The sequence below is a fragment of the Pongo abelii genome, chromosome X (genome assembly GCF_028885655.2).
Source record: "Pongo abelii isolate AG06213 chromosome X, NHGRI_mPonAbe1-v2.0_pri, whole genome shotgun sequence".
NCBI classification, from domain to species: Eukaryota; Metazoa; Chordata; class Mammalia; order Primates; family Hominidae; genus Pongo; species Pongo abelii.
In genome coordinates this window covers 142,994,382-143,015,475 of record NC_072008.2, presented here as the reverse complement: position 1 = coordinate 143,015,475, position 21,094 = coordinate 142,994,382, and the positions used below count along the sequence as shown (strand labels likewise).

At 46.5% G+C, this 21,094-nt stretch overlaps 1 protein-coding gene across 4 annotated transcripts in view; it reads right to left on the bottom strand.

Moving 5' to 3' along the window:
- The window catches only part of LOC129053076 (uncharacterized), a 48,866-nt gene extending 42,993 nt beyond the window's left edge, over positions 1-5,873 (bottom strand). For all 4 annotated transcript variants that reach the window (XR_008518197.1, XR_008518199.1, XR_008518198.1 and 1 more), the window contains exon 1: positions 5,476-5,873. Coding sequence is in view for 1 of the 4 variants with exons in the window: in XM_054545133.1 (XP_054401108.1) it covers positions 5,476-5,860 (385 nt within the window). In the remaining 3 variants the exon portion in view is untranslated. The remainder of the gene's footprint in view (positions 1-5,475) is intronic.
- Positions 5,874-21,094: the final 15,221 nt, after the last annotated feature.

Sequence of the window (21,094 nt, the reverse complement as noted above, 5' to 3'; positions counted from 1 at the left end):
ATTATCTCAATAGATGCAGAAAAGGCCTTTGACAAAATTCAACAACTCTTCATGCTAAAAACTCTCCATAAATTAGGTATTGATGGGACGTATCTCAAAATAGTAAGAGCTATCTATGACAAACCCACAGCCAATATCATACTGAATGGGCAAAAACTGGAAGCATTCCCTTTGAAAACTGGCACAAGACAGGGATGCCCTCTCTCACCACTCCTGTTCAACATAGTGTTGGAAGTTCTGGCCAGGGCAATTAGGCAGGAGAAGGAAATAAAGGGTATTCAATTAGGAAAAGAGGAAGTCAAATTGTCCCTGTTTGCAGATGACATGATTGTATACTTAGAAAAGCCCAACGTCTCAGCCCAAAATCTCCTTAAGCTGATAAGCAACTTCAGCAAAGTCTCAGGATACAAAATCAATGTACAAAAATCACAAGCATTCTTATACACCAATAACAGAAAAACAGAGAGCCAAATCATGAGTGAACTCCCATTCACAATTGCTTCAAAGAGAATAAAATACCTAGGAATCCAACTTACAAGGGATGTGAAGGACCTCTTCAAGAAGAACTACAAACCACTGCTCAATGAAATAAAAGAGGATACAAACAAATGGAAGAACATTCCATGCTCATGGGTAGGAAGAATCAATATCGTGAAAATGGCCATACTGCCCAAGGTAATTTATAGATTCTATGCCATCCCCATCAAGCTACCAATGACTTTCTTCACAGAATTGGAAAAAACTACTTTAAAGTTCATATGGAACCAAAAAAGAGCCTGCATCGCCAAGTCAATCCTAAGCCAAAAGAACAAAGCTGGAGGCATCACACTACCTGACTTCAAACTATACTACAAGCCTACAGTAACCAAAACAGCATGGTACTGGTACCAAAACAGAGATATAGATCAATGGAACAGAACAGAGCCCTCAGAAATAACGCCGCATATCTACAACTATCTGATCTTTGACAAACCTGAGAAAAACAAGAAATGGGGAAAGGATTCCCTATTTAATAAATGGTGCTGGGAAAACTGGCTAGCCATATGTGGAAAACTGAAACTGGATCCCTTCCTTACACCTTATACAAAAATTAATTCAAGATGGATTAAAGACTTAAATGTTAGACCTAAAACCATAAAAACCCTAGAAGAAAACCTAGGCATTACCATTCAGGACATAGGCATGGGCAAGGACTTCATGTCTAAAACACCAAAAGCAATGGCAACAAAAGCCAAAATTGACAAATGGGATCTAATTAAACTAAAGAGCTTCTGCACAGCAAAAGAAACTACCATCAGAGTGAACAGGCAACCTACAAAATGGGAGAAAATTTTTGCAGCCTACTCATCTGACAAAGGGCTAATATCCAGAATCTACAATGAACTCAAACAAATTTACAAGAAAAAAACAAACAACCCCATCAAAAAGTGGGCAAAGGACATGAACAGACACTTCTCAAAAGAAGACATTTATGCAGCCAAAAAACACATGAAAAAATGCTCACCATCACCGGCCATCAGAGAAATGCAAATCAAAACCACAATGAGATACCATCTCACACCAGTTAGAATGGCGATCATTAAAAAGTCAGGAAACAATAGGTGCTAGAGAGGATGTGGAGAAATAGGAACACTTTTACACTGTTGGTGGGACTGCAAACTAGTTTAACCATTGTGGAAGACAATGTGGCGATTCCTCAGGGATCTAGAACTAGAAATACCATTTGACCCAGCCATCCCATTACTGGGTATATACCCAAAGGACTATAAATCATGCTGCTATAAAGACATATGCACACGTATGTTTATTGCGGCACTATTCACAATAGCAAAGACTTGGAACCAACCCAAATGTCCAACAATGATAGACTGGATTAAGAAAATGTGGCACATATACACCATGGAATACTATGCAGCCATAAAAAATGATGAGTTCATGTCCTTTGTAGGGACATGGATGAAATTGGAAATCATCATTCTCAGTAAACTATCGCAACAACAAAAAACCAAACACTGCATATTCTCACTCATAGGTGGGAATTGAACAATGAGAACACATGGACACAGGAAGGGGAACATCACACTCTGGGGACTGTTGTGGGGTGGGGAGAGGAGGGAGGGATAGCTTTAGGAGATATACCTAATGCTAAATGACGAGTTAATGGGTGCAGCACACCAGCATTGCACATGTATACATATGTAACTAACCTGCACATTGTGCACATGTACCCTAAAACTTAAAGTATAATAAAATAAAATAAAATAAAATAAATTTTAAAAAAAGAAAAACAGAGTCATATTTTAGCACCTACTGTCCTAAAATAATACAAATATGAACCGAAAAAGAATCTTACTAGCAGCAGAGTTGTACTACACTGCCAAGTTTCTTCAGTCCAAGGGATAGCATTTCTTGATAAGGTACACTTTCCTGTTAGAACAATGGCACTCCACAAAGGTATTGCATGCAAATTTAATCATCAAAAAGCTAATGCCTGACACACAAACCAATGTAACAGTACAACAGAAAACTCAGAAATATAGCCATACAACTATGCCCAAGTGATTTTTTACAAAGGTGAAAAAGTGGCCGGGCATGGTGACTCACACCTGTAATCCCAGCACTTTGGGAGGCCGAGGCAGGTGGATTACTTCAGGTCAGGAATTCGACACCAGACTGGCCCCGTCTCTACTAAAACTACAAAAATTAGCTGGGCGTGGTCCCAGCTACACAGAAGGCTGAGGCAGGGCCAGGCGAGGTGGCTCACACCTGTAATCCTAGCATTTTGGGAGGCCAAGGTGGGCGGATCACATGAGGTCAGGAGTTTGAAACCAGCCTGGCCAACATGTTGGAACCCCATCTGTACTAAAAATACAAAAAAAAATTAGCCGGGCATGGTGGCAGGTGTCTGTAATCCCAGCTACTTGGGAGACTGAGGCAGAAGAATTGCTTGAACTCGAGATCACACCACTGCACTCCAGCGTGGACAACAGAGCAAGACTCCATCTCAAAAAAAAAGAAGAAGAAGAAGAAGGCTGAGGCAGAAGAATCGCTTGAGCTCAGGAAGTGGAGGCTGCAGTGAGCCAAGATGGTGCCACTGCACTCTAGCCTGGAGGACAGAGCAAGACTCTGCCAAAAAAAATTTGAAAAGGTGCAAAAGCAATTTCACGGAGGAAGGATAGTCTTTTCAAGAAACCATGCTAAAGAAATTAGATATCTATAGGCAAAAAAAAAAAATTAATCTCAACCTAACTTTCACATCTTATAACAACAAAAAACCCAAAATGTATCACAGACTTAAATGTGTGAACCCCAAATACCGGAGACAGGTCTCACTCAATATAGAAAGTTTATGTTGCCAGGTGCAGTGGTTCACACCTGCAATCCTAGCACTTTGGGAGGCCGAGGTGGGTGGATTACCTGAGGTCAGGAGTTCGACCAGCCTAGCCAGCATGGTGAAACCCCATCTCTACTAAAAATACAACAACAACAACAAAAAATTAGCTGGGCGTGGTGACGGGTGCCTATAATCCCAGCTACTCGGGAGCCTGAGGCAGGATAATCACTTGAACCCAGGAGGTGGAGGTTGCAGTGAGCCGAAATCATGCCACTGCACTCCAGCCTGGGAGACAGAGTGAGACTCCATCTCAAAAAAAAGAAAGAAGGAAGGAAAGGAAGGAAGGGAGGTAGGGAGGAAGGGAGGAAGGCAGGGAGGGAAAAATAAAGGAATGAAAGAAAGAAAGAGAAAGAAAGAAAGAAAGAGAGAGAGGGAGGGAGGGAGGGAAAGAGAGAGAAAGAGAGAAAGAGAGAGAGAGAAAAAGAGAGAAAGAGAGAGAGAGAGAAAGGGAGGGAGGGAGGAAGGAAGGAAGGAAGAGGGGAAGCGGAAGGGGAAAGGGAAAGGAAAGGAAAGGTTCCAGATGTTATTAATCATGTTTCTTTGTTAGGGAGCCTGCTGAAATAAAGAATAAAGAGCAAGGAGTAGATATCAACAGTCAGAGAAAAGGCAAATAAAAAATATAAAAAGGATGCTATTTCTTACATGTGTTTGGCAAGAGGTTTGCTCAAAACACTGCTATCAATATTTCTCACAGGGAAAGGCAAGCTCCAGGTTTGAAAAGTAAACATGCTGCACCTAGGGCTAGCCTTTAAAAACTCCTAGAACCTTCAAGTTGGCTAAGTCTATAGTCAGATGGCACCAGCACCATTCTCAACTTTGTGTGCATTTGTGATGCCTTCTACCAGAATACCCCCCTACACCCTAGATAAGGCAACTAGAGATCAGAACATAAGTCTTATTTATTAATACTTTTTGAATTGATTACTTGCAAAAAAAATTCCTTTTGAGTCAGCTTACAATGAAAACAACGAGGCTACTAAGGAAGGGAGACAAGAAATTACTGGTGGTTGAGGGACACACTGAAGAGGAATTGTGCCAGAAATCCCTGGCTAAAGAAAAGTAATAATGATGACAGTTACCATTTATTGAAAGCTTACTATGTGCAAGGTGCCGTCGTAAGTGCTTTTCATGTACTATCTCATTTTATTCTCACAAATCTCTAGAAGTAAATAACACTATGTTTGCAGAGAGAGGACCCAAGAGACCCAAGTGGATTAACAAGAATTAGGGGGGTAAGAGTGTGAGACCATATGAGTGAGGGATAACACAGCATGGTGGGGATGTATTTAAGAAAGACCACAATGAGTGTATGTGTCCAGAATGGAAGATTGTGTAAGAACACGAGGAAAAGAGTGGAGGGAAGGGAAGGGTTACAGATGCTGAGAGGGAACCGAAGGCGTTGGGGAGGAGGGGAGGAGTTAGTTGAGGCAGGAGAGAAGCCAAAAGGGAGGTGGAGGAGCAGCCAATAGGGAGGGAAGTGGGAAGGACTTAGAGGAAGGAGGAGGAGCAGCAGAAAGGAAAACAGAAGAAAGGAAAACAGAAGAGCAGAGGGGAAGAGACTAGAAAAAGCAGCAGTGAGGAGGAAGGTAAAGGAGAAGAGAGGGAAGGGTAGGGAGAGGAGCCGAGAGGGAGGGGAAAGAGAAGGAGATGGGAGAGGGCGTAGCATCCAGGAGAAAGGAGGAGGGGGAGGAGCCGAGAGAGCACTAGCAGAACAAAAAGGGACTGGGTAAGGAGCCGATAAGGGGGGAAAGGGGAGGGGCCAAGATAAGAAGGTGGGGCCGAAACAGTAGGCGTTGGAGCCGAAAGGGAGAAGGAAGAAGACGAGATGAGAGGGAAGGGAGGGAGCAGAAAAAGAAGAGGAAGGGGAGGAACTGTGAGGAAGGAGGAGATACTGAGAGGGCGGGAAAGATCCGCGAAGTGGGAGGCTCCGAGATTGAAAGACCGTGAGACACACCCACAGGGAGGGCAATGGCATTCCCGGTCCAAGTCGATGAGCTCTCGGCCCTGGTCGTCCCCTATCGGCCCCATACCCCTACCCGAAGTCTTCCCCTCACATCTCACTCCTTCCCTCCAATCCTCACCTGACAAAATGCGATTTCTCGCTCCGCCTGGCAGAAGTTGACCGCGGATAACCTGGGAAGGTAGAAAGCCGTGCAGCGGGCGGCCCTGACGCCTCAGGAGCAGCCCCAGCCTCAGCAGCCACCTCAGCCCGGAGAGGGCGGGCCACTGGCGCTCGAGGTTGGTTCCCACGCGGAAACCACGAGTACTCATTTCAGGAGCCGGCTCTGGCACTCGGGGACACACACATGAAATCGGCACCCGTGGAGGAAATAAGCGGAAATGACAAGAGCCTCGGACAGGGAAGAGCCGAGGCCGGCTCGTGGCACTAGAACTCCCAGGACGGCCACTTAGTCGGGATAGACGATGGTTCGCAACCCCGTTGCTAGGGCGCCAGTAGGCGGGCATCGTGAGCTGTCGCGGTGCGCATGCGTTGGGATCCCCGCCGAGCCTCCCCGCCTCGCCCTTTCCTGTGGCTCTGGCGGTGCCTTGCGCTCTGCCTCGCTTGCAGCCACGCTAGGCCCTGCACAGGTTGGGGGGCGAGGGGAGGCTGTCCTAGAAGTTTCATCATCGCAGGGGCTCACCTCCTTCCGAGGTTGCCTTTCTTAGTCCCAAACTAGCAGTGTTACGGCCCCTGCCATCTTCATTTCTGGCTGCAGGAATTAGGGGGTGTGGCATTCTAGGGCCGCACGGTCCAGTGCGGTGCCCATGAGGCACTTAAAATGCAGATTTTCCGAGTTTGATGTTCTGTAAGTGTAAAATGCACTCCAGCTACCAAAGACAGAAAGTAAAACATTTCGACCGGGCGCGGTGGCTCAGGCCTGTAACCCCAGTACTTTGGGAGGCCGAGGTGGGTGGATCACTAGAGGTCAGGGGTTCGAGCCCAGCCTGACCAATATGGTGAAACCCCGTCTCTACTAAAAATACAAAAATTAGCGGGCATAGTGGCGTGCGCCTGTAGTCCCAGCTACTCGGGAGGCTGAGACAGGAGAATTGCTTGAACCTGGGAGGTGGAGGTTGCAGTGAGCCGAGATCACACCACTGCACTCCAGTCTGGGCGCCAGAGCGAGACTCCGTCAAAAAAAAAAAAAAAGGGTGAGGGGGGCCGGCGCGGTGGCTCACTCCTGTAATCCCAGCACTTTGGGAGGCCCAGGCGGTCGGGTCACGAGGTCAGGAGATCGAGACCAGCCTGACCAACATGGTGAAACCCCATCTCTACTTAAAAATACAAAAATTAGCCGGACGTGGTGGCGGGCGCCTGTAATCCCAGGTACTCATGAGGCTGAGGCAGAAGAATCGCTTGAACCCGGGAGGCAGAGGTTGCAGTGAGCCGAGATCGTGCCACTGCACTCCAGCCTGGGCAACAAGTGAGACTCCATCTCAAAAAAAAAAAAGAAAAAGAAAACATTTCTAATTACTGCATGGGTGATTGAAATCATAATATTTGGGGTCCACTGCGTTGAATAAAACATTACTAAAACCAATTTAACTTGCTTCCTTTAATTTTTTTAAGGTGGCTACTTGGAAATGTAAAATTACATAGTATGTGACCTGCATTATATTTCTATTGGATAACGCTAGTCTTGGAAGGAGGATGGAAGGGCAAAAGACTAAAGAAAAGGGAAGCGGAGGCGGAGTCCTGCTCTATGCTATTGGAAGAAAGTCTTCTTTCTCTTAGCGGCGGGGACCTTATTTTATGACCTCTGTTAAGAATCCTGTCTTACCTTTTGCTCCTTGTGGTGTACTATAATGCAAAGTGCTTGCATGTGGACCAAGAGAGTATTGTAGGTATGATAGGACACAAATAGTAGAAGAGCTTGTTATTTTTCCCTCTTGTGTCTCAAGAGCTTTGGAGAACAAGAGGTCATTTGTTTACGCTGAGTCGTGTGCGCCTTGCCAAGTGCCTTTCTGTCCAAGTTCCCTCGCTCCGAGAGGTCTGCGTCTCCTGGTGATTGGCAGGCGGCGATTCAAGACAACAAAGGCATCGTGCTGGCGGTGAGCCGAGGCGTGTAGAAATGTAGCAACTTAACTCTTGGACTAGAGTTGTTGAAAAAGTTGTAGGAGAAATGAAAGGAAATATGCGAATGATGAGAAATAAGGGAATTGTGAGAGTGAAAAGGTTGAACTTGATCAAAAGAAGTGGAGAAGTCCATGTCAAGATTTGCAGTGCAGAATAGCATGATTGCCAGGGCACAGCCTTTGTGAAGAGGAATGGGAAATGGGAGCTAGCAAGTGTGAGAGTGGTCACGGTTGGAAGTAACCAGAGGTTGGATAAAAATTCTGTGCTTTACCGCTGCATTAGTATGGCTCTCTGGTCTGCCTTTGGTTGAAAACACGTGTATAATAAAAAAACAGGACAGCCTCCCAGGCCTAGTCCTGGAGCGTGGATACCAGCTCCTCCAGGCGCCAAGGAAGCAAACCTTAGGAGGGCCCGCTGCTCCACGAGAAGGTGTGACCTTTACATCCCTGCCTCCCGGGTCACCTCCAGGACGTAGGCCCCGCCTGTAAGCGGACCCTGGTCAGACTCTAACAGTGACATTGAGGTCTTCCATTAAGGCTCCCTGCAGGGACAGCGTATGCCTATGTCAACCTCAAGAAGTGGAGCATCACCAAAGTCTACAAGACGCAGCTCTCCTGATGCCACCAGTGTGTTGTTGTCGCCAGCTCCAGCCACCTGCTGGGCACCAAGCCAGTCCTGGAGATAAACTGAGACTGTGCACCATCCACGTAAACAGCACACCCACCACGGGCTACTCAGCTGATGTGGGCAACACGACTACCTTCCAGAAGCCTATTAACCCATTCCAGCATATTCTGTATATTTTGGAGGCTCTAGGAGTTGGTCAGCCGGCCCATCCAAACCCTGTTCATCTTTTGCCTCCTTACAACCCTGCAAGATGTATGAGGACCCAGAGCAGCAAAAGCATCCACCAGGCAGGCCTGGTTTTCCCCAGCAACAAAGCCTGTGAGACGGCAAGGACAGGTACCAGCCTCCCCGCCTGCCACCTCTGGCCAGCCCTGTATACTTTCTCATGTTGTATGCAAACAGGAACAGCTGTATTTCTTTCTTTCCAACATGTATGCCTTTTGTTTCTTTTTCTTGCCTTGTTGGTAGGATTTCCAATATGATGTTAAGTAGAAGTGGTGAGTGTGGAGTTTTTGAGGGAAAACCATTTCAGTCTTTCACCATTAAGTGAGATTAACAGATTTTTATAGATGCCCTTTATTGGGTGAAAGAAGTTGCCTTCTGAGTTCGCTGGAAGTGTTCATCATATTGAATTTTATCAAATTTTTTGCACCAATTGCTATGATCTTTTTTTCTGAAGACTATTAATGTGATGGATTACGCTGATTTTTTTGTTTATTTGTTTGTTTGTTTGAGACAGTGTTTTGCTCTGTGGCCCAGGCTGGAGTGCAGTGGCGCGATCTTGGCTCACTGCAACCTCTGCCTCCTGGGTTCAAGCGATTCTCCTTCCTCAGCCCCCTTAGTAGCTGGGATTACAGGTATGCACCACGACGCCCGGCTAATTTTTTGTATGTTTAGTAGAGATGGGGTTTCACCATATTGGTCAGGCAGTCTTGAACCCCTGACCTCAAGTGATCCACCCGCCTCGGCCTCCCAAAGTGCTGGAATTACAGGGGTGAGCCACTGCACTCAGCCTACCTTGATTTTCAAGTACCGAATCAGCCTTGTGTCTCTAGAATAAACCCTATTTGGTTGGTTGTTGTGTTAAAAATAAAAGTGAAAAAAGTGGCTGGGCGTGGTGGCTCATGCCTGTAATCCCAGCACTTTGGGAGGCCGACGCGGGTGGATTACCTGAGGTCGGGAGTTCAAGACCAGCCTGACCAACATGGAGAAACCCCGTCTCTACTAAAAATACAAAATTAGCTGGGTGTGGTGGTGCAGACACTTAGGGTTCTGGAGCAAGGCCATGCCATCTAGAAGCAGAAAGCTATATACCATTTGAAAGGAGCTCCTGGTTTGCTCCTGGACCCTGGAAGAGATTGACCACATGCTCTTCAGATTTTTTTTTTTTTTTTTTTTGAACCAGAGTCTTACTCTGTCACCCAGGCTGGAGTGCAATGGTGTGATCTCGGCTCACTGCAACCTCCGCCTCTTGGGTTCCAGTGATTCTCCTGCCTCAGCCTCCTGAGTAGCTGGGATTACAGGCATGGGCCACCACACCCGGGTAATTTTTAGTAGAGACAGGGTTTCGCCATGTTGACCAGGCTGGTCTCGAACTCCTGACCTCAGGTGATCCACCCGCCTCAGCCTCCCAAAGTGCTGGGATTACAGGTGTGAGCCACCATGCCCGACCAAATAAAATTTTTTAAAATGAGAGTAAGTGTAGATGACAAAGATAATAATGCCCTCTCCCTCTTGTTATGTAGCGGTAGAAATTATAAAGTTCTTTCCTAGTCATTTTATGTGATCCTCCCAGTGTTCGTGTCAGGTAGGCAGGTTAGTTATTGATCTCTTTGTTTTATGTGAGATAACTGAAAAGAAGTTAATTTGCTTGTCTAACGTCACGTAGCTAATAGATGACCAAGCTGAGGCTAGAAAGCAAGTCTTCTGGCTGGGTGCGGTGGCTCACGCCTGTAATCCCAGAACTTTGGGAGGCCGAGGTGGACAGATCACGAGGTCAGGAGTTCGAGACCAGCCTGGGCAAGATGGTGAAACTCCGTCTCTACTAAAAATACAAAAATTAGTTGGGCGTGGTGGTGCACGCCTGTAATCCCAGCTACTCAGGAGGCTGAGGCAAGAGAATTGCTTGAACCTGGGAGGCGGAAGTTGCAGTGAGCCAAGATCACAGGATTGCACTTCAACTCTGGGCAACAGAGCAAGACTCCGTCTCTGAGAACAAAAAGAAAGAAAGCAGGTCTTCTTATATCTAATACAGTTCTTGAATATAATTGTGTCTAGAGTTGGTTCTTTCTCATAGGTTTGCGGTCTTGCTGACTTCAAGATTGAAGCCGCGGACCTTCCCAGTAAGTGTTACAGCTTTTTGTTTTTTTTAAGAGACGGAGCCTTGCTCTGTCGCCCAGGCTGGAGTGCAGTGGCAGGATCTCGGCTCACTGCAAGCTCCGCCTCCCAGGTTCACACCATCAGCTTCGCAAATAGCTGCAACTACAGGTGCCTGCCACCATGCCCAGCTAATTTTTTTGTATATTTAGTAGAGATGGGGTTTTCACCGTGTTAGCCAGGATAGTGTCGATCTCCTGACCTGGTGATCTGCCCGCCTCGGCCTCCCAAAGTGCTGGGATTACAGGCGTGAGCCACCGCGCCCAGCTGTGTTACAGCTCTTAAAAGTGGCACGGACCCAAAGAGTGAGCAGCAGCAAGATTTACTGTGAAGAGCAAAACCTGAGCAGGTTGCCACTACTGGCTAGGACGGCCAGCTTTTATTCCTTTATTTGTCCCTGCCCATGTCCTGCTGATTGGTCCATTTTACAGAGTGCTGATTGGTCCATTTTACAGAGCACTGATTGGTCCGTTTTACAGAGCGCTGATTGGTCCATTTTACAAACCTCTAGGTAGCTATGGAGCGCTGATTGGTGCGTTTTTACAGAGCACTGATTGGTGAATTTTACAAACCTCTAGCTAGCTACAGAGCGCTGATTGGTGCATTTTACAATCCCTTTGTAAGACAGAAAAGTTCTCCAAGTCCCTACTCGACCCAGGAAGTCCAGCTGGCTTCACCTTTCAGTAATGATATTAAAAGGAAGTATAAAGTATTTGGTAATTTTTAAAACTCCTTTTATGAGGTAATATAGCTGTTAATCTTCCAGCTATGTTCATTAAAAATGTTTCAGAAACAAAAGATTGAGTGAAGGCTAGGTGCAGTGGCTCATGCCTGTAATCCCAGCACTTTGGGAGGCTGAGGCAGGCAGATCACTTGAGATCAGGAGTTTGAGACCAGCCTGACCAACATGGTGAAACCTCATTTCTACTAAAAACGCAAAAATTAGCCGGGCATGGGGGTGCACACTTGTAATCCCAGCTACTAGGGAGGCTGAGGCAGGAGAATCACTTGAACTCAGGAGGTGGAGGTTGCAGTGAGCCAAGATCATGCTGCTGCACTCCAGCCTGGGCAACAGAGCGAGACTCAGTCTCACTAAAAAAAAAAAAATTGAGTGAACCATATGAATGTCAAGTTAGGCATTAAGCTTTGAGAATACTGCCTAGAGAGAGTTAACTGGAAAATCTGTGATAGGTAGTGTCACTCAAACAATTTCGCAAAAGAGAGAAAAGCAAATTATGGCACTTTACAAACCAGGTGCTTCAGGCCACATTAAAGAAAATTTCTAAATCAGACTATTGGCCAGGTGCAGTGGCTCACACCTGTTATCCCAGCGCTTTGGGAGGCCGAGGCAGGCGGATCACCTAAGGTCAAGAGTTCGAGAGCAGCCTAGTCAACATGGCAAAACCCTGTCTCTACTAAAAAATACAAAAATTAGCTGGGCGTGGTGGCATGCGCCTGTAATCCCAGCTACTCGGGAAGCTGAAGCAGGAGAATTGCTTGAACCCAGGAGGCAGAGGTTGCAGTGAGCCGAGATACCGCCACTGCACTCCAGCCTGGGCGACAGAGCTAAACTCTGTCTCAAAAAAAAAAAAAAAAAAAAAACACACTATTACAGGGCTGGGTGCAGTGGTTCACGCCTATAATCGCAGCACTGTGGGAGGCTGAGGCAGGCGAATCATTTGAGGTTAGGAGTTTAAGACCAGCCTGACCAACATGGTGAAACCCCGTCTCTATGAAAATTAGCCAGGCGCAGTGGCAGGGGCCTGTAGTCCTAGTTACTTGGGAGGCTGAGGCAGGAGAATCACTTGAACCTGGGAGGTGGAGATTGCAGTGAGCCAAGATCACGCCACTGCACTCCAGCCTGGGTGATAGAGACTCTGTCTCAAAAACAAACAAACAAACAAACAAACAAAAAACCAGATTATTACAACTACTAGGTCTTTAATAATTTTTTCAAGTTTCTAATCATTTGCAGTTAAAGGTATCCCAGCTGCAGTTTCCATCCTCTTTCCAGTTCACTTCAATATGTACATACCCAAATTAAGTAGTGAACGAAGGAATACTGTGATCCAGTGGAATCATGCTCTATTTAAGCCGTGTTTCTAGATCAGTTTATTGGAACCTCCGAAAGGGAACTAATGTCCATGGCAGGCCAAGTATGCCAGCTCCAGAGGCCACATTTTACCTTTCATGCTGTGTGCTGACAGGACCAAACTAGCCTACCCCTTGGGTTTCCTGCCTTGACTCACTTTTTTCCTCCCAATTTCCCCCAATCTAAATATGCTTCTCCCAAATTGATAGTGCAAATCTGATCATGTCTCACTGCTCTTTAAAATCCTTCACTGGACAGACAACTCAGTGCAATGTGGGATCCTGAATTGGATCCTAAACAGAAAAAGGACATTAGTGGGAAACTGGTGACACCTGAATAAAGTCTGTAGTTTAGTTTAATAGTATTGTGCCAATATTTATTTCTTTGTCGCCCAGGCTGGAGTACAGTGCTGTGATCTCGGCTCACTTCAACCTCCACCTCCCAGTTTCAAGTGATTCTCCTGCCTCAGCTTCCAAAGTAGCTGGGACTACAGGTGTGCGCCACCACACTCGGCTAATTTTTGTACTTTTAGTAGACACAGGGTTCCACTATGTGTTGCCAGGCTGGTCTCAAAATCCTGACCTCAGGTGATACGCCCACCTCTGCCTCCCAAAGTGCTGGGATTACTGGCGTAAGCCACCGTGCCCGGCCTATTTATTTATTTTTTATGTGATAATTACCTTTTTAAAAAATGGTTGGATGGGCACAGTGTCCCAGCTACTCAGTAGGCTGAGGCAGGAGAATTGCTTGAACCCGGGAGGCAGAGGTTGCAGTGAGCCGAGATCGTGCCACTGCACTCCAGCCTGGCGACAGAGTGAGACTCTGTCAAAAAAAAAAAAAAAAAAAAAAAAAAATTGTTGTGGTTGCATAGTAGGTGTATATATTTGTGGGGATACATGAGATGTTTTGATACAGGCATGCAATGTGACATAATGACATCATGGAGAATAAGGAGGCATCCATCCCATCAATCATTTATGTTTTGGATTGTGAACAATCCAATTACACTTTTTTTTTTTTTCTTGAGATAGAGTTTTGCTCTTGTTGCCCGGGCTGGAATGCAGTGGCGTGGTCTCGGCTCACTGAAACCTCTGCCTTCTGGGTTCAAGCAATTCTCCTGCCTCAGCCTCCTGAGTAGCTGGGATTACAGATGTGCACCACTACGCCTGGCTAATTTTTGTATTTTTAGTAGAGACAGGGTTTCACCATGTTGCGCAGGCTGGTCTCGAGCTCCTGACCTCAGGTGATCTGCCTGCCTCGGCCTCCCAAAGTGCTGGGATTATAGGCATGAGTCACCGCGCCTGGCCCAATTACACTCCTTTAGTTATTTTAAAATGTACAATTGGCTGGGCGCGGTGGCTCATGCCTGTAATCCCAGCACTTTGGGAGGCCAAGGCGGGTGGATCACCTCAGGTCAGGCGTTCGAGACCAGCCTGGCCAACACAGCCAAACCCTGTCTCTACTAAAAATACAAAAAGTAGCCGGGCGTGGTGGTGGGCGCCTATAATCCCAGCTACTCAGGAGGCTGAGGCAGGAGAATCACTTGAACTCGGGAGGCAGAGGTTGCAGTGAGCCGAGATCATGCCATTGCACTCCAGTCTGGATGACAAGAGCGAAACACTGTCCCAAAAACAAAAAAAAAGTACAATTAAGTTATTATTGACTATAGTCACCCTGTTCCAATATTGATTTCTTAGTTTGATCATTGCACCATGGTTATTAGATGAGGCTCAGTGAAGGGTATAAAAGATCTCTGGCAGGGTGTGGTGGCTCAGGCCTGTAACCCCAGCACTCTGGGAGGCCGAGGCGAGTGGATCACCCGAGGTGAGGAGTTTGAGACCAGCCTGGCCAACATGGTGAAACCCCATCTCTACAAAAATACAAATATCAGCCAGGCATGATGGCAGGTGCCTGTAATCCCAGCTACTCGAGAGGCTGAGGTGGGAGAATTGCTTGATCGCAGGAGGCAGAGGTTACAGTAAGCCAAGATCATGCCACTGCACTCCAGCCTGGGCTACAGAGCGAGAATCTGTCTCAAAAACAAAAAAACAAAAGCACAAAAATAAAAAAACAAGCCTAGATGATGGGTTGATAGTTGCAGCAAACCACCATGGCACATGTATACCTATGTAACAAACCTGCACACACTGCACATGTATCCTGGAATTTAAAGAAAAAAAGAACAGTAAAGGAAGAAAGAAACAAACAACAACAACAACAAAAAATTAAGAGCTGAAATATACAAGCAAGATTTCAGCCATACAGAAGTTTGATACTGGAAAAGTGTATGTGTGCATGGGGCGGGGGTCAGATCATGCAGTGCTTCCTAAGCAAAAGTAGAGTTTGGAATTGATCCTTAGGCCAATGGAGAGCCAATAGATGATTTTTTTTTAACTTTTTATTTTGAGATAATTTCAGATTAGCAGAAACAATGCAAAAACAGTACAGAGAGGTCATAAGAGAATGTGAATCACAGGAAGAAAAAACTAGTACAGAGAGTTTTGTTTTGTTTTATTTTGTTTTGTTTTGTTTTGTTTTTGAGATGGAGTCTCGCACTGTAGGCTGGAGTGTAGTGGCATGATCTTGGCTCACTGCAAGCCCCGCCTCCCGGGTTCAAGTGATTCTCCTGCCTTAGCCTCCAGAGTAGCTGGGACTACAGGCTCCGCCACCACGCCTGGCTAATTTTTGTATTTTTACTAGAGACGGGGTTTCACCATATTGGCCAGGCTGGTCTCGAACTCCTGACCTTGTGATCCACCCGCCTCGACCTCCCAAAGTGCTGGGATTACAGGCATGAGCCACTGTGCCCGGCCCCATCATCTAGGTTTTAAGCCCTGCATGCATTAGGCATTTGTCCTAATCCTCTCCCTCCCCTTACCCCCCATCCCCCAACAGGCCCTGATGTGTGGTATTCCCCTCCCTGTGTCCAAGTGTTCTCATTGTTCAACTCCCACTTATGAGTGAGAACCTCAGGTGTTTGGTTTTCTGTTCCTGCGTTAGTTTGTTGAGGATGATGGCTTCCAGCTTCATCCATGTTCCTGCAAAGGACATGATCTCATTCCTTTTTATGGCTGCATAGTATTCCATGGTGTATATGTACCACATTTCTTTTTTTTTTTTTCTTCGAGATGGAGTCTTGCTCTGTCGCCAGGCTGCAGTACAGTGGCGTGATCTCAGCTCACTGCAACCTCCACCTCCCGAGTTCAAGCAATTCTCCTGCCACAGCCTCCCAAGTAGCTGGGACTACAGGCTTGTGCCACCATGCCCAGCTAATTTTTGTATCTTTAGTAGAGACAGGGTTTCACCATGTTGGCCAGGATGGTCTCAATCTCTTGACCTCGTGATCCACCCACCTCGGCCTCCCAAAGTGCTGGAATTACAGGCATGAGCCACCATGCCTAGCCCACATTTCTTTATCTAGTCTATCATTGATGGACATTTGGGTTGGTTCCATGTCTTTGCTATTGTAAATAGTTCAGCTCTTTAGTTGAAAGTTACTTCTCCCTGTAAATCTTCCCTGGCAGCACCCCTACCTCCACACATACACCACACACACACACACACACACACACACACACACACACACACACGCACTCACACAGAGTTGAATTAAGTGTCCCTGGTATGCACTCCCAAGTACCCTACGTGTACCTCTGATTTATAATTTATCACAGTGAATTATAGTTCTGTTGGCCTCCCTTATTAGTCAATTGTTAATTCTAAATCTTCTTCCATCCACACCTACCCCACCTTTTTTTTTTTTTTTTTTTTTTTTTGAGATGGAGTCTCGCTCTGTTGCCCAGGCTAGAGAGCAGTGGCACCATCTCGGCTCACTGCAAGCTCCGCCTCCCAGGTTCACGCCATTCTCCTGCTTCAGCCTCCCGAGTAGCTGGGACTATAGGTGCCCGCCACCAGGCCTGGCTAATTTTTTTTGTATTTTTAGTAGAGACGGGGTTTCACCATGTTAGCTAGGATGGTCTCGATCTCCTGACCTCGTGATCCACCCGCTTCTTTTATTTTATTTTATTTTATTTATTTATTTATTTTTTGAGACTCCGTCTCATTGTATTGCCTAGGCTGGAGTGCAGTGGTGCAATCTCGGCTCACTGCAACCTCTGCCTCCCAGGTTCACATGATTTTCCCGCCTCAGCCTCCCGAGTAGCCGGGATTACAGGCACCCACCACAATGCCCAGCTTAATATTTTGTACTTTCAGTAGAGATGGGGTTTCACCATGTTGGCCAGGCTGGTCTCGAACTCCTGGACTCAAGATCTGTCCACTTTGGCCTCCCAAAGGGCTGGGATTATAGGCATGAGCCACTGTGCTGGGCCTACACTTACCACTTTCATATAGAGAGGCAGCCATCAAAATAGCTTGATGTGACAGGCTTAACACTTTGAGGATTAAGTTTTCCTTTGGAGTAATTATACTTTTTTGTATTTATTTATTTACTCATTTATGTATTTATTTTTGAGACAGGGTCTTGATCTGTCACCCAGGCTGGAATGCAGTGGCGAGATCATGATTCACTGCAACCTCCACCTCCTGGACTCGGGCGATCCTCCCAACTCAGCCTCTGGAGTAGCTGGGACTACTTTATGGACATGCACCACTATGCCCGGCTAATTTTTAATTTTTTTTTTTTTTTGAGACAGAGTTTCGTTCTTGTTGCCCAGGCTGGAGTGCAATGGCACAATCTTGACTCACCGCAACCTCCACCTCCCGGGTTCAAGCGATTCTCTTGCCTCAGCCTCCCAAGTAGCTGGGATTACAGGCATGCACCACCACGCCCAGCTAATTTTGTATTTTTAGTAGATACAGAGTTTATCCATGTTGATCAGGCTGGTCTCAAACTCCTGGGCTCAAGTGATCTGCCCACTTGGGCCTCCCAAAGTGCTGGGATTCCAGGCATGAACCACCGCACCCAGTTGAGTAATTATTCTTGTTATTTACATACTCTATGATATGGTGAGAGTGGAAAGTTTTAGGTTTTTCCTTTGAACTCTTGGATTTTGGACTAAGAATCTGATTCCTGTACCAGTATCAACTTTTTATTAAAAGGGTATATGCCTTTTTTTTTTTTTTCAAGACTAGTGGTACGATCTCAGCTCACTGCAACCTCCGCCTCCCAGGCTCAAGCAATCCTCCTACTTCAGCCTCCAGAGTAGCTGGAAACATAGGCATGCACCACAGGCATGCACCACCATACCCAGCTAATTTTTTGTATTTTTGGTAGAGACAGGGTTTCACTATGTTGCCCAGGCTGGTCTTGAACTTCTAGGTTCAAGCAATCAACCCTCCTCAGCCTCCCAAAGTATTGGGATTACAGGTCTGAGCCACTGCGTCCAGCCACAAAAGGGTATATGCCTTTATTACAGTTTTCTGTATACTAAAAAATTTAGCAAGGATACTCATTCAATACTAATTATGAAACAGCGATTTCTCTAGGTAACTCAACAGTCTTTTGTCCTTTCTTTCTTTTCAAGCCTAACCTTACCAATAAGATTTTCTCTTCTCCTTAAACCTACCTACATTTATCCCAGTGTCTAAACATTTATTTATTTATTTTTTCAGTGAGGATGTGTGTTTATCGTGTGTTGCAGGGGATACAGTGAGTTCTCTATTCAGGTAGGATCGGAAGGTGGCTCAGAGCTCATCCACTCCAATCTCCCACAAGTACAGAAGTGCCCTGATAAAATCTCAGAGTTGGCTATTCAGTCAAGATTTGCATACCTCCTGAAATGGGGCTATTACTACCCCTCAGAGTAGCCCATTCTGCTGTTGGGCACCTCCAATGGTTCACATTTTCCTTCGGGCAGCCTCTCACTTGGGCTTGTTGGGGGGGCACAGATACTGTCACTCCAGCCCAACCCACAGGACAAGAGAGGCAGCTGGGGTGGAACAGGGGCAGAAAAAGCAATAAGTTAAATCCAAGAATGAACAGAGACATGGCAGGATAGGGAGGGACACTCCCGGGGTGCCAGCAGTCTCTAGCTTGATCTAGGAGGCACTGAGGAGGAGGTTCCTGGTGACAAGATTCCAGGCAGGAGGTGACTCAGAAGGGTGGATTGTCAATGCCCTTCTGTTCCCCAGTATGTTCTTCAGGGCTGAAGCTACAGGGAGAGGGTGGCTCTATGGGGGTTAGGCCCAGGGTGGACTTCTGAATAACCTCAAGGGGCTGGAGAAGAACTCGTTCTCCTGGCAGCAGCTGTCGCCACAGCATTTGCATCCTTTGGAGCAAGTGAAGGAGAGACCACATTTGGCTGCAGCCTTTTGGGGGTCAGCCAGCAGGCTGAGCAGTAAGGTGGGCGCAAGGCTGGGGACCCAAGCGTGGGACATCTTGGCATAAGGGCCACTCATGTCTAAACTTTTAACTGTGTCATTTTACTTTCATCTCTGGCTTCCTGCTGTCCTATCCTTGCCATTGTTAAAAGATAGTTTTCAAAGAAAGATAAATCATGACTGTCATGCAAATAATGAATGCACGTTAATTTTTTTTTTTTTTTTTTGAGACGGAGTATTGCTCTGTTACCCAGGCTAGAGTACAGCGGCGTGATCTCGGCTCACTGCAACCTCCACCTCCCAGGTTCAAGTGATTCTCCTGTCTCAGCCTCCCAAGTAGCTGGGACTACAGGCTCACGCCACCATGCCTGGCTAATTTTTGTATTTTTAGTAAGAACGAGTTTTCACCATATTGGTCAGGCTGGTCTCGAACTCCTGACCTCAGGTGATCCACCTGCCTTGGCCTCCCAAGTGCTGGGATTACAGGCGTGAGCCACCGCTCCTGGCCTAATTTTAAAATATTTTTGTAGAGATGAATTCTCCCTATTTTGCCCATGCTAGCATAAGATTATTGAAAGGATTTGATGAAAGAATTTGTCTAAGATGCCTCCACTCATTTCTGATAAAGACGATTAACAAACTTGGAATAGAAGGAAACTTCCTCAACCTGATGAAGGACATTGTAATAGGGTTCTCCAGAGAAACAGAAGTAACAAAATATGAGAAGATTTCTGGTTGGGCACGGTGGCTTACACCTGTAATTCTAGCATTTTGGGAGGCCGAGGCAGGTGGATCACCTGAGGTCAGGAGACCAGCCTGGCCAACATGGCGAAACCCCATCTCTACTAAAAAATACAAAAATTAGCTGGGTGCAGTGGTAGGCGCCTGTTATCCCAGCTACCCGGGAAGCTGAGGCAGGAGAATCGCTTGAACCTGGGAGGCAGAGGTTGCAGTGAGCTGAGATTGCGCCATCGCACTCCAGCCTGGGAGACAGAGTAATATCCCATCTCAAAGAAAAAAAAAAAAAAAAGAGAGAGAGAGAGATTTATTACAGAAATTGGCTTATCCAGTTTTGGAGGCCAAGAAATTCCACAGTCTGCCATCTGCAAGCTATTGAACCAGGAAAGCCAGTGGTGTAACTCGATGTGAGCCTGAGAATCAGGGAGTCAATGATGTAAGTCCTGGTCTGAGTCCCAGAGCCCAAGAACCAGAACTGCCGTTGTCTCAGAGCAAGAGTACATGGATGTCACAGCTCAAGCAGAGAATGAATTCATCCCTCCTCTACCTTTTTTGCTCTATTCAGGCCCTCAACAGATTGGATAATGCCCATCCACATTGGTCTTTGCCCAGTGTATTAGTCTGTTCTCACACTGCTAATGAGGACATACCTGAGCCGGGCATGGTGGCTTACAACTGCAATCCCAGCACTTTGGGAGGCTGAGGCAGGCAGATCACAATGTCAGGAGTTCAACCAGCCTGGCCAACATGGTGAAACCCTGTCTCTACTAAAGATACAAAAAAATCAGCCAGGAGTGGTGGCACACCCCTGTAATCCCAGCTACTCAGGAGGCTGAGGCAGGAGAATCACTTGAACCTGGGAGGCAGAGGTTGCAGTGAGCTGAGATCGCACCATTGCACTCCAGCCTGGGCCACAGGGCGAGACTCCGTCTCAAAAATAAACAAACAAATAAATAAATAAATACCCGATACTGGGTAATTTATAAAGGAAACAGGTTTAATGGACTCACAGTTCCACATTTCTGTGGAACACAATCATGATGGAAGGCAATGGAGAAGCAAAGGCACATCTTACATGGAGGCAGGCAAGGGAGCATGTGCAGGGGAACTCCCCCTTATAAAACTATCAGATCTCATGAGACTTATTCATTATCAAGAGAACAGCACGGAGGCCAGGCATGGTGGCTCACGCCTGTAATCCTAGCACTCTAAAAGGCCAAGGCAGGTGGATTACCTGAGGTCAGGAGTTCGAGAGCAGCCTGGCCAACATAATGAAACCCCATCTCTACTAAAAATACAAAAATTAGCTGGGCATGGTTGCGCACACCTGTAGTCCCAGCTACTTGGGAGGCTGAGGCAGGAGAATTGCTTGAACCTGGGAGGCAGAGGTGGCAGTGAGCCAAGACTGTGCCACTGCACTCCAGCCTGGGCGACAGAGCAAGACTCCGTCTCAAAAAATAAAAAATAAAAATAAAAAAGAGAACAGCACAAGAAAGACCCACCTCCA